At 40.4% G+C, this 18,283-nt stretch overlaps 1 protein-coding gene across 1 annotated transcript in view; it reads left to right on the forward strand.

The window, feature by feature from the left end:
- crfa4 (cytokine receptor family, class I receptor 4) overlaps positions 1-15,750 on the forward strand; it is a 26,229-nt gene extending 10,479 nt beyond the window's left edge. The window contains exons 2-9 of the mRNA XM_016566689.1: positions 5,628-5,725; positions 10,557-10,674; positions 10,791-10,960; positions 12,243-12,421; positions 12,752-12,905; positions 13,213-13,300; positions 15,234-15,303; positions 15,397-15,750. Of these exons, the coding sequence (XP_016422175.1) occupies positions 5,635-5,725; positions 10,557-10,674; positions 10,791-10,960; positions 12,243-12,421; positions 12,752-12,905; positions 13,213-13,300; positions 15,234-15,303; positions 15,397-15,750 (1,224 nt within the window). The 5' untranslated portion in view covers positions 5,628-5,634. The remainder of the gene's footprint in view (positions 1-5,627; positions 5,726-10,556; positions 10,675-10,790; positions 10,961-12,242; positions 12,422-12,751; positions 12,906-13,212; positions 13,301-15,233; positions 15,304-15,396) is intronic.
- Positions 15,751-18,283: the final 2,533 nt, after the last annotated feature.

Below are 18,283 nucleotides of genomic sequence, written 5' to 3' on the forward strand. Positions count from 1 at the left end.
CCCACTGACTGACTCCACCCACTCGCTGACCTGCCCACTGACTGACTCCACCCACCCGCTGACCTGCCCACTGACTTACACCACCCACTCTCTAACCTGCCCACTGACTGACTCCACCCACCCACTGACCTGCCCACTGACTGACTCCGCCCAGTTGCGGCTCCGATATTCTCCCTCCAGTACTGCTAATAATATATCGCTTCTGTTTACAGTCTGCGTGAACAGCATTTATCTCTGTTTGCAGATGCTACAGCACATGTTGCTGTTTGTGTTTGCTGTAAACACTATCTAGCACTATTTACACCTTTCCTATGCTCAGTGTAATTAGCCACTGGCAAAGTTTAAAGAAGGTGATTCAGCTCAGATGTCTAACCACAGTGCAAACGTCTGAAAAGAAACCATCGTCTGTGTGTGAGACATGTTTTTTGTCATTATGACCCTCAGCAGACAAAAGCAGCTTATTTAGCAGCTAATTAATGGAGTGTGTCGTCGCTCGACTCTAGACGTCCATCTGGCCGTTGGCTGAAGTGACCTGATAAAGGTGGTCAGTGAGTGTGTGCAACCCGATCTGGACATCAGATTAGTGCCAGAACCCGCAGAACAATCATCCGCCATCTGCATTCCCAAGACGAAAATATAAATATAGATGGGACAAGATGGGATGGAAACAAATAATGAATGCAGAATGCATCATTACAAATACAGGTAAAACACCTGTGAAAATCAATATCTAAAAAATCCTTCATGTTTACAATGGTATATTGAGCCGTATTTCTACAGATTGTTCTTGGAATGCACTGAAATCTCTTTGATTTGTGAGTTTATTATTTGAAATATAAATTTCACGTCATTAATGGCATTCATTGATTATCAGCCCATGCTGATGGAGTGGTTGAGTTAGTAGTGTCAGTACTGGTTAATAGTGTCCCTGGATTGATGGGAGAATAAAGATTATCCGTCATGTCGGTGTAATCCGGTGACAGTAGCGCCGGCCGGTAAATCTCTGGTCATTCTTGCTGTTCTTTTTAAGCTCTTAAGCTCCTCCAGATATTGGACAAGCTTTAGTCCGAATGCATGCGGGAGCTTCAGTGCGGGAGCTTCAGAAAAGGCGTTTTTTCACTTTTTCACTTTGTGTTTGTGTGTTTGGGATCATTGAGCAGGTCTGAGTTCATACAGATAATGACTAGCATGCGCGGAGAGAGCGTTAGCAATCACATCATGCCCCAGCAGACGTCCACATACATGAACACGGATCACCGCTTCTTCCAGCACAATCACGGCTTTCATTACAGAGCTTTACTAATTAAAGACGCTTTTATAACACATGCATGTCGTCACTCTGCTTTTGTGTAACATTATTAGATCAAACTTTGGTCTTTCGAGGAAACGGTGCGGAGATTAATTATGCGATTACAGCCGCTGACTGAATATTGAATGCCCTGAACTTTCTTTCTCCGCTTTGACCATCTGTATTTCTGCAGTGAAGGAGATCTGATGGGATTGAAGGGATCTTTAATGTTAGCAGACAAATGACTCTCTTCATTAATGTGTCTGCTTTTATTGTCAAGTCAAGTCACCGTTATTTATATAGCGCTTTTTACAATACAGGTTGAGTCAAAGCAGCTTTACAGTATTAAACAAGACATTGTGATTAGCTATGTTTCCATCCAAAGTTACGAATTAAACTTATGCGCAAAATTGGAATATTGCATAAAACATTTGCGAATAAAGCACCGTTTCATCCAGTGCATTAAACTTCCTGATTATCTTGCGCTAAACATCAAGAAGAAAAATGTAATTTGCTGTAGTAGGACTGTACAGTATATAATCATTTGTGTATACAATAAATTACGAGCTTCAGATCGCACAGACAAAACGCGGTCATGTTATCTTATTTTCGGAGCCTGCTGTTTGGGAACGCAATTCTCGGAGTTAATTATAACGAAGCACTTTGACGAGACTTTGCTCAAGCATTTCAGATGCTGTGCAATGAGATCGGTCCATTGGTTGGTCCAGTTATGTGCATTAAGGAATTTATTCGGTAAAAGTGTTTCTATCGTAGTTTATGCACATGTTTTTTCTTACCGGATAAAAAATGTATGCTATACTTAGGTGAGCACATAAGTTTTTTTAAAACTGATGTGCATCTTGGCATTTTTTATGCGATATGCACATAAAAAAAGGTGGATGGAAACATAGCTATTGATTGATCATGTTTGTCTTCACAATTCTTCATCATAACGTCATAACTCGATTCACCTCTGTTGTCATCTCTGTGTTATTTGTTCATGTTAAAATCATGTTAAATGTTAAATCATATTTAAAAGATAGATCTTGCTCGGTTTGCCTTGAAGATTTGTGTCCTACATCAGCTAAATTACATAGTGGTGTGCCACAGGGGTCTATATTTGGGCCTATTTTATTTTCATTATATATGGGCCCCTTGGGCTCAATTTTTCGTAAATATAATAATAATATGTATCATTTATATGCAGACGACACCCAGTTATATATTCCAATAGATCCAAATGGCTCTCAGTCCTTTAATGGACTTGCTCAGTGTTTAGATGAAATAAAAGGCTGGTTGGCTAGCAATTTTCTTCACCTTAATACTAATAGGACTGAGTGTGTTGTCTTTGGACCTTCTTCTGCTTCCAAGGAAATTTTAAATAGACTGGCCTCTATGAAGATAAGTGTTTCAGATCATGTCAAGAATTTGGGTGTTATAATGGATTCAGCTTTAGTTTTAGATAAACAGGTTACTAGTGTTGTGAAGGCTGCCTTTTATCAACTCAGAATTCATTCTAAACTGAAATCAGTTCTCTCTTTTAAGGACCTGGAGTCTATTATTCATGCCTTTGTATCATCACGCATCGATTACTGTAATTCTGTATATATAGGTATTTCACAGGGTCAATTATCTCGTCTTCAGTTAGTACAAAATGCTGCTGCCAGAATTTTGACTCGCACAAAGAAGAGAGAGAATTACCCCAGTCTTGGTTTGCCTGTAAAATTGAATTGAAGGTGTTGTTGAGGGTTTTTAAAGCATTGCATGGCATTGCCCCAAAATATATCGTTGACCTTTTGATCCCTTATCAAAATACAAGAAACATGAGATCTTCGAATCAGATGATTCTTCATGTTCCTAAAGCGAGATTAAAATTAAAGGGTGATAGGGCTTTCTCAGGGATTACGGAACCCTCTTCCAATGCATATTATGGAATCTTCCCCATCTGTGGATGCTTTTAAGTCTAGATTGAAATCGTACCTTTTTAGTAGAGCTTTTAGAATTGATTAGAGGGATCAGGTCTTTGTTTGTGTGACTGTATGTAATGGTGCTGGAAAGCACTTTGGTCAACGTCAGTTGTTTTAAATGTGCTATAGAAATAAAATGTATTGTATAATTGATTTAAGTATTGTATTTTATTGCATTGTTAACTAATGGTCAAATTTCCTCCTCTTGTTTAAATGATCTGTATCAGAAAGGAATGTTTGTGTTCATCGTCTCAAACCGACTGTGTTTAATGTGGTTCAGTGAGACTGCAGGCGACAGAAGGCCGAGTCCTGTGATCAGTCTCATGACTCTCACCATCAGAGGAGACGTGTGTGTGTGTGTGTGTGTGTGTGTGTGTCTATCTGCTTCATAAATTGACTCTTTATTCTTCATGACTTTAATGTCATTGATGTATGATCACGAGGACGTGACTGACGTCAATGAAAGCCTGCATGTTTGTGCACATCTGTTTTTTATTCAGATTTTGAGCATTCATCATGCTCTTCCAAACCTGTCTGACTTTATAGATGTTCAGGATATTCCCAACAATGTCTTTGTTTGTGCATGCAGTCAAAGTCAGTGATGTTGTTTAGTTCCTAACGTTCTCCAGAACATCTTCAAGTCATGCAGGTTTGAAGGACATGAGGGCGAGTAAATGATGACAGAACATAATTTTTGGGTAAACAATCCCTTTATCATACATACAGTAACAAATGCTCTGTTGAGGATGATTGAATATTGAATTCATGGAGTTCACAGATTTGATTTTACTGTTGTGTTAATTATATTTTGTTATGTGAGATGGAATAAGAGGCCAGAGGGAATATTAATGCGCACAGCGTGCCCTTTTTAACCTTTTTTTTTATATGCAATTGAAACATCATTGATAATGAAGTAAAGGCAGTTTGGGATGGCTGTGCAGTGCTGATTGTTTAGGTTTACCTGCTAAACGATTGTGTAAATGCATCATCAAACGCTTTATTTTCAGCCGTGTGTGATTTGACATCCAGCAAACCGGCATTGACTGAATCTCATGAGGTTTCGCTGCCATTTAAAGACAAACATTGAGTCTGAATGGCGAAGGTTCCAGTATTTCCAGTTCCCATCAGCCCTTGTCAACAGATCATAGGCTTGCACATATACTGTACGTCTCTGAAGTTGTACGCGTGTAAAAAGAGTTGACATTTGAAACATCATCATCATGTTGTGTGTGTCACCGTCAGTCTAAATGTTACATGTATGTGTGCACGTCATGCGTGAGTGTAGATGAAGACTGTGTTTTGTTTCCACTTTGGATTGTAATGTAGAAACATGCACTCTCTGTAAAGCTTTATTGTGAAAAGTATATTAAAGCAATAAGCCCCAAGAAGCCATGATTTACAGTGAATTTATAACAGCTAAGGGGTGTTGTTAGGTACAACGCGAAGCGGAGTTATAGCTGTTATAAATTCACTGTAAACCACGGCTTCACGGGGCTTATTGCTTTTATAAAACGGTTATTCCATATACGTAGTAAGGTTTCACAAAATAAAACAGAGCAAATAAAGTGTAATGATATTAATAAAAACAGTATTCTTCCACCAAACAATGTAGCTCCTCAGAAACAGTTGTGGTTGCAACAAAGTGGTTGCCGAGCAACAGACAAACGTAAACAAAGGTGTGTGTTACTTTGTAGAGTCATTTACAACAGCTTCGAACGCGGCTCAGCCAATCAGAATCAAGCACCGGAACTATCCGCTTTATAAATGGCCATTTTTAACCATGTTGTTTTTGTTTTGTTTTCTGTGTATGCAATGGTGGACAAAGAACACAATTCCATTACTTGAGTGAAAGTACAGATACTGCTGGTAAAATATTACTCCATTACAAGTCAAAGTTGTAAAGACAGATTTTTCCTTAAGTAGCTAAAAGTACAGAAGTACTTGCGTTTAAAAGTACCTAAGTACCAAAAGTAAATTTATTTTTCTATGTAAAAACACTCTGTTTTATTATTGTTGTATGAAATACTTGCAATACCTTGCGCCTCTGAAGCAACTTACAATGCATTACGGTACAGAATACACTGAGTAAAGAGCTTTTAGAATGCTAAAAACCTATAGAAAGGAAACAAGGGAGTTAACCAACACCCCTTCCCACAAAAGCAGCATGGTAATGATCTCACGCATCTACATGCAGCAACTCATCCATATTTGAACCGAGTGTACAGTGAAATTGCTGTAAATACAGACTGATAAGAAAAAAAATCAAACCTGCTTTAAAACCCAGCAACGCAACTGTAGCTATAAGTAAATGTGAACTGAATAGTTGTAACCTGCAGTGTGTGTGTGTGTGTGTGTGTGTGTGTGTGTTGCAGACGCGTGATGCTGTGCTTTCTGCTCCTGACGCTCCTCTGGACGCTGGTCACTGCAGCGCTGCAGTCGTCCACAAACACTGCCGCAAGCCTGCAGGACGGTGAGTGAAGATCAGTACACTAAACACATGATCGAGATGATCAATACTGCAAAATACGAGTTATCTGAGGCGCGCACATCCTGCAAGAGCGACTTCTTCTTTATGCTGTGCATCTCTTACATTATTAGTGAAGATACAAGTCAAGTCAAGTCACCATTATTTATATAGCGCTTTTTATAATGCAGATCGTGTCAAAGCAGCTCTACTGTATTAAACAGGGAAATAGTGCTCCGTTCTCTGGCCAGCAGTTTAATTCTAGATTGTAGGATACAGTCAAACCAACATTTATTCAGACACCTTCAACATTGCTGACATTGTCACAGTTTATTCACTATAGTTTAGAAAGTGGTAATAAAATATGACAAGAACTCAAGAGTGTCAGAACAAACGCATCTTGATAATGTCAGATAACTTTGATAGAAAGGTATGTACTGGATTACAATCAACCAAAAATTCAGCTTTGGAGAGTACCAAGATGCATGTGCGCGCTTTCCCCAGAATATAATCAACGTAATCAGCATTGTTTGCACTCAGAAGCGATAATTACTAATAAATGGCTAATATTCTAGTAATATGCATGCTAATAAGCAACTAGTTAAGAGACCCTAAAATAAAATGTGTTACCGGTCACAGTTTACTTTATTTTGACATAAATTAACTATAGTGTCTAGTAAAAAAATATCAAAAGTTATATGTGGTGTATGAATAATTTTTGGTTTGACTGTAAATATATAAACAGATGAATCAGAAACGTGCAGCTTATGCAACGACACGAGGGGGAAATCTAGTTCAAACAGATCTAATTAGTCTCCATAACACACGCATGTCTTCAGCAGCTGAGGAAATCCTGGATAATCGAAAATGAGCCCAATCTGTGCAGTCACATAAGAATTACCGCGGTATCAACCTGTGCACCAGTGTATTCACAGCAGCAGTCCTCCAGTGTGATTCAGTTGTAAATTTACCATCATTCCCACTGTTTCTGAGTCAGCGCCGCCGGATTCTGTTTTAACGAGACGCTTTATTCAGAAAATGCAGTGAGTGAAGCAGCTTTGCAGCGTCACCGAGTCTCTGTGGATGAACTTTATTACTGCTCGCTATCATCAGCAGTGCTGTAAATCTGCTGTGTGATGGAGAAATCTATAAATCACAGTCTGATTACGTGTGTCATGTGAGCTGTTTGTTCAGATATGGTGTTGTGTTTTCACCAGCATTATGCTGATGTGAAGAACTCACTGTAGGCAGCAGCATATCTTAAACTAGATAAAAAAGTTTGTCAAGACAAACTTTAGGTTGGCGTGAGAAAGCCTAGCCTGAAAGTTTAAAGCAGTTCTAAAAGCCTGAAGTTTGAAAATTTAGATAGATTAGATAGATGTTGATAACATGATTCTAGCATGATTAGCATGTTTTACTACTAGCATATTGCTGGCATGATTAGCAAGTTACTAGCATGACGCTAGCATGTTTGTAGCATGTTGCTAGCATGACTAACAAGTGACTAGCATGTCGCTAGCATGATTAGCATGCTACTAGCATGTTGCTAACATGATTAGCAAGTGACTAGCATGTCACTAGCATGATTAGCACGTTACTAGCATGTTGCTAGTCTGTTTCTAGCATGGTTAGCATGCTACTAGCATGTCGCTAGCATGATTAGCAAGTTACTAGCATCTTTCTAGCATGATTAGCATGTCACTAGCATGTTTCTAGCATGATTAGCATGTTACTATCATGTTTCTAGCATGATTAGCATGCTACTACCATGTTGCTAGCATGTCACTAGCATGTTTTTAGCATGATTAGCATGTCACTAGCATGTTGTTGGTATGTTTCTAACATGATTAGCATGTCGCTAAGATAGATAGATAGATTAGAAATATTAGAGTGGAAGCTTGATTGAGTCGCAAGGGATTCTGGGAGTTTAACTTTGAATTTTGACAGTTGGAGTTTGAATAGTCTTGGCTCATCTGAACATTCCATCATCATCATCATAATAATAATAATAATAATAATAAAAAGCCTTCGATCTTGAATTATACATTCTGATGCGCACGAGGCAGAAAAGCCCAAGTCGTGTTCCAGACGAGCGCCGATGGGAAGATGCTGTTAATTGGTTTAGACAGTTCAGATGGGTTCGTTAGAGATGAGTTCCTGAGGCAGCTGTTTGCTTTTCAGAGGAATGCCTGGTTTTTCCAGTTTGGGATCGAGTGGAATGGTGAAGAAATGCAAACCGAATCTGAAAGCACGCATCAGAGTTGATTTAGATCATGTGATCGTCTGGAGGATCGTGTTTGTTCATGGATCTGGTTTGAGATTATTCCAGGAGCTGATTCTGTGCGTTCTCTCCGGCATGGATTTGTGACACTGATTGACTTCACATTAGCTCTGAAATGCAATCTAAATCAATTAGTTAACAGCTTTAGATTTTTAAAAATATTTTTTTAGTAATTCTCCACAAACCTGTTTTCATTCTTTTGTGACTCTGACAATGAAATTGCTGGAAGCATCATATTTCCCGGGACTCCATCCGCTCTGGTTTCGAGTTTTCCTCCGGTTTATGTTTCACGTGACGTCACCGTGTGATGACAGGTTGTTTCAGGTAAAGCAAACAAGCACAGAACTGGAGTCCTTAACTCACCCGCTGGAGCAGGTTTATGGCACATTGAGTCCATCCAGAGATTGAACACAAAACAGTACGAAGAATAACAATATCTGTCAGTGGGGAATGAAAACTTGTTTTCCCTTTTAATTACATAGATTGTTCTGAGCCCGCTGGCAGATATTTGTATTGGAAAACAAGACAAAAAAAAAAAAAAAACCGGTTGCCCAGGGCAACGCTGACCACCATATGTAATCAACCTCTCAGAAACATGAACTCCATAAACAGACTCAGTTTGCGTCTGAAGTGATGCCAGAATCAAGTCTTGGCACAAAGAGCATCAATTATCAGAGTTTTGCTCAAACTTGTCTGTGATTTGAAGGCTGTGATGAAATGCAGTTCAGACGGAGATGTTGCTTGTGTTCTTCTGCTGTTTGTGTGACATGATGGTCTCGTGAAATCTGTGAAATCGCAGGATGATTCATAACGCGTTTGCCGTGTGAAAGGTCACGAGGTCGTCTCAGAGGAAGACGGGTCACCATGGAGACCTATCAGGAAGGGCTATCAAACATAAAGATTCACTGATGGACGTGTGCTAGATCCTCTGGTGTGAGCGACCGCTGACCCGAGATCAGTGCTGCATGAGTAATCTGTGCAATCATGAGGCTCCATCACTGGAGATCCAGTCAATTCAGTTTACTCTACTTCATAAAACTGTGTGTGAGAGAGTGTGTGTGAATGTGTGTCAGTGTTCATGTTCAGTCTTGCTGGCTTTTAAAAGCAGTGTGAACTGAGATTTATATTCTGAGTTATTGGTTTTGCATTATGTATTCAGTGTTGCAGTATTTTAATGTTTTTGCATTACCTTCTTTAATAACTCAGTGTAAAAACTGACTGATCTAAAATCACCAGTCAAGCAGCCTCTCGAATGATTCTGTATGAACTCTACAAACTCTGCTGAACTTTTAAGCCGGTTTTAACCGCTCATTGCTGTGTTTATTACTCGCTCACAACGCGCTCTGTGTCTCTGTGTTTTGTAGGAATGCGTAGCGGCTAAATCAGATTAGCATAGTTGCTAGCATTAGCCCACATGTCATAATCTCAAACGGGCAGAGAAACCTGCATAATGGAGTGTTTTGTGTGAGTTTTGCTCTTAGCAAATAAACATGCGACTATATAATAAGCGAGTCGGTATCCGTAGATGAGCACGCGCTCCATCCGATTAGAGCAGTGAATCTTTTGGTGTTTCATGTTCAGGGAGAATATTTGAATGTGACTGTCAATCAAACTCACATTCAGATCTGCTCCGCCCACTACCAGCATCCAATAGCATGAAGGCGAGAAGGATGTGTATTCTGTGCTACGCTAATGATTGACTAGCGCTACTGTCAGGGGTGCTGTTATTGGATCACTGGATTGACCAATCAAGAACACAACTGATTGTCTTCATTGCCCACAATATGTTGTTCTTCCTCATAAAGTTTTATTATGTTCACATTTGATGTTGCAGTTCGAAATTACAACACCTGCCATAAAACTCTTATCTGCTTCCAGTAGAGCAATCAATCAACCCAAAGAGCTTGATTTATTACAGACAAGATCCAGGTCAACACTTGAGTTGTTTCTGCACCATTCAGGGTGATCAGATCCTGAGCAAATGCTCAATTTACATTAAAGGGATAGTCCACCCAAAAATGAAAATTAGCCCATGATTCACTCACCCTCAAGCCATTCAACCTCCTTGCAACTTTCAGGTAAATCATTTATATAGAAACAAAAAAGCAACGGACCCAATATTGAACCTTGTGGTACACCTAGTTTGCATAGTGTAAGCTCTTTCCCTTTAAGTCAACTCAGCTATATTTCTATAGTGCTTTATACACTACAGATTGTGTCAAAGTAGCTTTACAGTGTTAAACAGGAAAACAGTGTGTCGATAATGCAAAGAAAATTAAATTCTGCTGTCAGTTTTCCAGTTAAAGTCAGTTCATCGTTGATTCAGTGATGTCATCATCAGCTCAGATCAGTTCAAATAGCATCTGTGCAATCAAGTCAACAATAAAACTGCAGCATGCACTTATAATAATCAGAACATTATTGCGTATTGCTGCGGACGCTAATAGAGTAATCATTAAAGCTGAATGTGCCTTGACTTTAAAAAAAGGTTTGAGAATGTACTTTGTCAATAAACATCTTCATTGAGATCGTAAGTCATTGTTTCTTACATTGCAGATGGAACAAGGCCGTATATTTACCGCTGCCGCTCGCCCAACATGGAGATCTTCACCTGCTGGTGGCGTCCGATCGCGAATCAGGACAACGTCACCTACACGCTCCAGTACACCACGGGGTGAGACATGAGTGAAACACACTTTACAGAAACAACACTGATCTAGTGTATCTGTAGAGTGTAAATGCTGCTGGTGATCAGATGATGAAATGAACAGTGGTCATGTCGCCCCGCAGTGAGCGCGCTCCTCAGGAGTGTCCCGATTACGTGAGCGGCGGCATCAACAGCTGCTTCTTCGATGCCAGACACACTCAGGTCTGGGAGATGTACTGCATGAACGTGACGGCGCACACACGCGCCGGACCCATCGCCTCCCGCAAACACTGCGTGGACGTGGCTGATATAGGTGATGCATTACACTGAAGACACAGCTGACATAGGAAATATTAGTATTAGTATCAACTCTTCTGACTGCAGTTCTCCAGTTTCATCCAATGAGCTCGGCACAGACATTTATTTATCTTTCTCAACCTAGCATACATGCAGTTTTCTTATTGCGATATCCCAAAGAGTCTGCGTGTTTATCTCGCCCTACACTTCTTTTTTGGCATCGCCGTTTCCATAAAGAGCCTTTTCAACATCCATACACTCTTAAAATAAAGGGTTACACTTTATTTTGATACTCCACTTTAGACATTCTACTAACTATAATAACTTTGCAACTACATGTCAACTAATTCTCATTAATTTGCTGCTACATGTCTATTAACTCTCAGAGTAGACTGTTAGGTTAAGTTTAAGATTAGTAGAATAAGTTGACATATACTTGCAAAGTTTCTTATAGTCAGTATGTTGTGGACCCATCAAAATAAAGTGTTAGAAGACATTAAGCAGAGAGTCTACTAATAATACTCAGATTTTCCGAATGCATCACGATTATCTCTGGGATCGTTTCTGAGCTTAGTTTTTAAAAGCAGATGGTGCTCTGATCTAATTTTTAACCGCAGACTCAAATACTCACGAAGAAGTGCGCTGAAGAGCACCTCGGCTCAGAATGCTTTTATGACGCCACATTAATGTAAACACAGCCCACTGTGAACACCCTTGTAATTCACTTCAACCTTTTCGAACTTTATGAAGGATTATTTTAGGTTCAAGTGTGAGTAAGGATTTGGAAACAAGCAGAGTCTGTTTCTGAAGCATGCAGCGCCATCTACTGTTCAAAACTAAGCTCAGAATCGATTCCAGAGAAAATCGCGATGCATTCTAAAAATCTCAGAATCGAATCATTTCTCGATTCGCAATGCATCGATTTATTTCCCCCAGCCCTATTCCATTGAATACAAAATTGTTTACACTCTTAAAAATAAAGGTCCCAAAAGGAGCAATCGAAGCGATGCAACAGAGAACCATTTTTGGTTCCCCAAAGAACCTTTCATTGAACAGTTCCTAAAAGAACTGAAAAAGATAACAGTGGAAAAATGTTCTTTAGACTATTAAACACATTGAAAAAAAGGTTATTTTAAGAACTGACCACTGAAAGGATCTTTGCGAACCGAAAATGGTTCTTAATGCCTCAACGACGCGATTATAAATGTTCAGCTTGTCTTAATGAACTCTCCTGAGGTTTGCTGGAGTGCTGATGTTTCATCATGTCTGTTAACGAGTCTCATGTGCTTCGTCCCCAGTGGAGATCGACCCGCCCTTTAACCTGTCGTACGTCATGCTGAACGAGAGCGTGGGGGAATCGGGCTGCAGTATTCTGCTGTCCTGGCTGAATCCGATTGAGTCTCAGGTGCGTGAGGGATGGATCACGCTCGTCTACGAGCTGCGCTACAGACACCTCGCTCAGCCGGACAACTGGAGGGTACGACACCAGTCTGCTTACAGTGCCTCCGTTTTCATTACGATAACTGTAGAACAGAAATTACAGTTTTTTTCAACTGATAATGTACACAGGAGCTTATGAAAGAAGAGCTTTAGGTTTTGAATAACTGTGTGTATATGATATATCCAAAAATATAATATTATGGCAAAGGTGTTTGCAACGTAACACAAATGTTTTCTTTTGAGATGTGTCTGATATTTTGAATGCAGTGCAACGTTTTGAAAATGTAAGCAGCTGAAAAAAACTGTAAGACATTTAGACATTTATGCTTGAGGGCTTGTGGGTGAAGTGTGTTGTTGGTGTCTGCAGGTAAAAGAGCGTTTGCGAGAGCCTCATGTGGAGTTGTTGGATCTGCCGGTGGGAAAGTATGAGTTCATGGTGCGCTGCCGCTCCACCAACAGCAAACACTGGAGCACATGGAGCGAGTCCATCAACATCAGCATCATCAGCAGACCTCTGTCCGGTACACACACACACACACACACTCACACACACACGCACACACACGCACACACACCCACACACACACACACACAAGTACGTATAGGGACATTTAAGAGGGCTTATTCTCCAAATAACTCTAATTTCATGTTGCAGAACACGCACTCGCACACACGCACTCGCACACACGCACTCGCACACGCGCACACACTCACACACGCACACACACGCACACGCACACACTCACACACACACACACACACACACACAGGACTCGTCTGTCACGACTGATAGTCGCAGCTCTAAATGTCGCTCTGTCTGTCTCGCAGATCGGATGTTGGCCTTGATCCTCGTGACCAGCATCGCCATCATGGTCTTCCTCATCGTGGGTTTGGGGATCGCCCCGCGAGGCAAGAGGTCAGTGAGTTCTGGTCTCTGTATCGACGGACTGTCGACATGAATTACACGGATGGATCTGTAGATCTGCATCATTGGGTCACATGGATCCAGAGTCTCGATCAGATGTTCAGTTCAGTCACGAAGTGTCACGAATCTGCAGACATCCTTCAAATTTTCTCTTACTTTGAGTGAAAATCTGTCAAATTCTGGTAGCATGCTTAGCTTTGAGAAACACATAAAACAAACCCAAATGCATTATTAAGAAAAACCCATATGTATGAAAGAAACTCTGTGAGGCTAAGAGTTCAGGAGACAGAGAATGCTGTTAGGTCAGTATGAAAACAATAGACCTTTTTCACATTTCTCAGGTTTCTCAGCAGCAGAAGTCGTCATAGTTAGGTAAACTTGAAGAGCAGTGAATGGGACAGTACCACAAATATATTTTCTGCATTCCCATTTGCTCAAATAACAAAAGAAAAACTCCACGATAGTGTTTTCACGACTTTCAAAAAAAGGGAAAAAATTGAGCGAGACTGATAACGGCGGTCAGAAGAGAGAACGAGGTTAAATCCCTTTCATAGACGCTGCATTAGAAACACCACTAGTTTTTTTATAAAAAACCTGAGGATTTACGATGCTGATGACCGTTGAAACGCATCATCACAGTCTTGTGAAAAGGGTTCATAGCAGTCTATCGCAAAACCCCACGAAAAGACCAAAACCAATGTGTACTTGCATATTTTGAAGTGAGTTAAATCTGAGCAAACCTCCTTTCGGGGTTGGCCTCATTTGTAAAAACAAAGTAAATAAGTACTTTTGAATTGTTTTCTGTAAGGGTTAGTGTGTGTTGCACGTCAAAATAACACATTGTCAATATTTTTTGAGACCCCCCAAAATTTCACAAATCCCGTTTTCAGGGGAGCCCATGTCTTATTAAGGGGAGCCGAGCTCCCCCTAGCTCCCCCGTAGTTCGCACCCTGGGTATAACGGTATACAATCATGACGGTTCGATACGTACCTCGGTTTTAGCGTCATGGTTTCGATACAGCAGGCGGAAAAAACTAAACATAAAATAGCTTTTTTCTTCTTCTTCTTTTTTTACTAAACAGTGCTTTACTGAACAAATTGCTCTTTCAAATTCAGTTATAATTAAAATTTTCTTAGGGATAAAAATCTACCTCAGCTTATGCTCTAATTATAGGGAGCCCTTTTACATTACTATAAGGTTACAATTAACAACAGAGCCCAAACTTAAATTGAATTACTATTTATTTTTAGCTATAATAATCAACACTCAACTTAAAAATTGTATGCAAACATGTAAATTGCACATAATGCAGGTTTTAAATGAGCTTCTACATTTCTATTTGTTGTTGAAATATATTCATTTACTCAGTGGCTGTCATAACGTGTTTCATAACAGATTTATTTAAACACACTAATTAAGACATCATTAACAGGTAAAGTAAAATATAATGAGTATTCCCATTTGCTCAAATAACAAAAGAAAAACTCCACGATAGTGTTTTCACGACTTTCAAAAAAAGGGAAAAAATTGAGCGAGACTGATAACGGCGGTCAGAAGAGAGAACGAGGTTAAATCCCTTTCATAGACGCTGCATTAGAAACACCACTAGTTTTTTTATAAAAAACCTGAGGATTTACGATGCTGATGACCGTTGAAACGCATCATCACAGTCTTGTGAAAAGGGTTCATAGCAGTCTATCGCAAAACCCCACGAAAAGACCAAAACCAATGTGTACTTGCATATTTTGAAGTGAGTTAAATCTGAGCAAACCTCCTTTCGGGGTTGGCCTCATTTGTAAAAACAAAGTAAATAAGTACTTTTGAATTGTTTTCTGTAAGGGTTAGTGTGTGGGTTAGGGTTAGGTTATAGTAATTATAACTAGCTGTCATTGACTTCTTTCTCTGCTTATGTTCCTCCTGCAGAATTAAATCGTTCCTCCTGCCACCGATTCCCAAGCCGCGCATCCGAGGGATTGAACCGGTTCTGCTGAAGGTCTGAGAGTCCGTCACACATCACACACCCATTTGAGTTATTAGTAGTGTTTAGATCACCTGCTTTACCTTCTGTCCTTTCTTGTTCCTCCAGAAGGGGAAGATTGACGAGATCAATCGTCATTTCTCCAGCTTTCACGGTTATAAGTCGCCACAGTACAGCATAGAGATGTGTTACCAGGTGAGCGTGGACCCATGTCCGGCTGCGACGCCGTATAAACGCGAGGACACACCGATCGCCGACAGACAACCACCTGCGCAGACGAGCTGCAGTCCAGCGCCCTACTGCCGTGGCCCCGCCCCCTACTGCGAGGGAGCCACGCCTGCTTCAAACCCTGACCCCGCCCCCTACAGTGAGGGAGCTCCGCCTCCTTCAAACAATGGCCCCTCCCCTTATTGCGAAGGAGCCCCGCCTCCTTCAAACCCTGGCCCCGCCCACCTGCTCTAATTATAGGGAGCCCTTTTACATTACTATAAGGTTACAATTAACAACAGAGCCCAAACTTAAATTGAATTACTATTTATTTTTAGCTATAATAATCAACACTCAACTTAAAAATTGTATGCAAACATGTAAATTGCACATAATGCAGGTTTTAAATGAGCTTCTACATTTCTATTTGTTGTTGAAATATATTCATTTACTCAGTGGCTGTCATAACGTGTTTCATAACAGATTTATTTAAACACACTAATTAAGACATCATTAACAGGTAAAGTAAAATATAATGAGTATATAGTGTAATATTTCGTGAAATGCTCTTCTCTAGACTTCGTTTCTCTAGCGAACTAACGAGCTGTAGACACTGATGACTGCCTGAGGTAAATGAAATGCTACGTGACAATTTGTTTTGACATCTTTCCTCAGTTGAAACACTGATTGAGTGATTACATGCGGCGTGAGATGTTCATTCATGTTTATTTCGTGTTAAAACTAGCAGTAAGTTTAGTAGTCCCACTCGTGTTGTTCACGGTCAGAAATGACCACCATTGGAAATGAATGGGAAATAGGCAAAAATACAGAGATGTTTTTGTGTGTGCAATCTACAAATCAGCCACAATGCACAGCAATGAAGGAGGTGACAAAAACTTAAGCGGTTATACCTGAAAACACTGCTCAGTAACTACCGCCTCCTTCAAACAATGGCCCCTCCCCTTATTGCGAAGGAGCCCCGCCTCCTTCAAACCCTGGCCCCGCCCACCCGGAGCTCACGTGCGTCCCAGGCATGGACTACAGCATGATTCTAAACCCCGCCCTCACGCCGCCACAGGACTTCTACACCTGTGTGAAGGGCGTGACGCCCGGCGGAGCGCTGCACCTGGTGCCCTGTCTGCCCGACGCTCTGAAGAACACGCCCTACCTGCAGTTCACAGACGACTGCGCAGACAAGAGCAGCCAGCTGCTGCTAGAGAAGCAGATGGAGGCGCTGTTGAGCTCGAGCGACTCGGACCCCAGCGAAGCTGCCCTGCCTTTGCTACCTCACTCATCAGACACGAACTGAGCGCAAACCAGGAGCTAACGCACATGCGACGTACAATCACACACACACACACACACACACACTAACAGTCACGCAGTCTGTGCTGGATTGTCTCGATAGGACACATGACTGGTGTTTCTGTTCAGAACGAGCACATTCACTGCCTGATTCACAGCACAAGCATATTTTTTCACTGCACGGTAAGAAACGAGGTTGTTGACGTTGAAGCATGATTAGCGTGTCAGATCAAAGCAGGAGCATCGCATCAGCGGATGTGATTTGAGCTATATTTGTGACCCTGGAGAACAAAACCAGTCATAAGGGTAAATTTTTCGAAATTGAGATTTATACATCATCCGAAAGCTGAATAAATAAGCTTTCCATTGATGTATGGTTTGTTATGATAGGACAATATTTGAAAATCTGGAATCTGAGGGTGCAAAAAAATCTAAATATTGAGAAAATCATCTTTAAAGCTATACAGCCATCTAATGGCCACACCATGGTATTACAGGTGATTTTCTTTATTTTTTCCACAAGGTGGAACAAATCTGCCTCAATTCAATGGATTTTAAATACTTTTGATCTATTTTTAACTTAAATACTGCATTAATTGAACAATTATATAAAATTATTTTTTAATATATTTTTTTACATTTTATACCAAAAATAGTCCATAATTTAGATACAAATATTAATTAATAACATGAAATATTTTTGTGAAATGAAATGTAGTGTATTCGTTTCACAAAAATAAAGTTATTGCATGATTATGGCCTCGAACAACACCAGTGTGACTCCCAAATAAACAATACCAGAGAGTTAATTCAGGTTTTGTTCAGTTTCTAGAGCTTGAATCCCATCCAGATGTGCTTTAAGTTCAGATGACATGAGAGAGAAGAACATGTCACTCAGATCAAACGCTGAGGAATATGAAGAATATGGAAAACATGTATGTGTGCTCTGATTCAGATCGTCACTATTTCAGATGAAACCGCACAAACTGCGTCATCATTCAGGGACTGCACTGTAACACACACACACACTTACACACACTCACATACACACACACACACAAACACACACACACACTCTCTCACACACACTCTCTCACACACACACACACACACACACTCACTCACACATACAATGTATTGTTGGCTATTGCTACAAATATACCCCAGCGACTTAAGACTGCTTTTGTGCTCCAGGGTCACATATATTGAATTGGGTATCCAAAAATTTGTAGTTGTGATATGAATGAGAGAAAGTCATGTCAATTATTTACCGCTACCATTCAGATGCATATTTCCTCCTTGTGTAAATAAGATTTTACAGGCGGTTGAGGTTGTAATACTTATTAATAACTCACTTTATGTCATTATGGTTGTCATTAAATGAAATAGTCACTGTAGTCACTAGGGGTATAACCAGTGTTCGAACTATACCGTGGACTTTGGGGGAGCCCGCTGTTTTTTTTTTTTTTTATAAAGGGGGGGG

This window comes from Sinocyclocheilus rhinocerous, unplaced genomic scaffold (assembly GCF_001515625.1).
Source record: "Sinocyclocheilus rhinocerous isolate Xijiao unplaced genomic scaffold, SAMN03320098_v1.1 scaffold632, whole genome shotgun sequence".
Taxonomy (NCBI): domain Eukaryota; kingdom Metazoa; phylum Chordata; class Actinopteri; order Cypriniformes; family Cyprinidae; genus Sinocyclocheilus; species Sinocyclocheilus rhinocerous.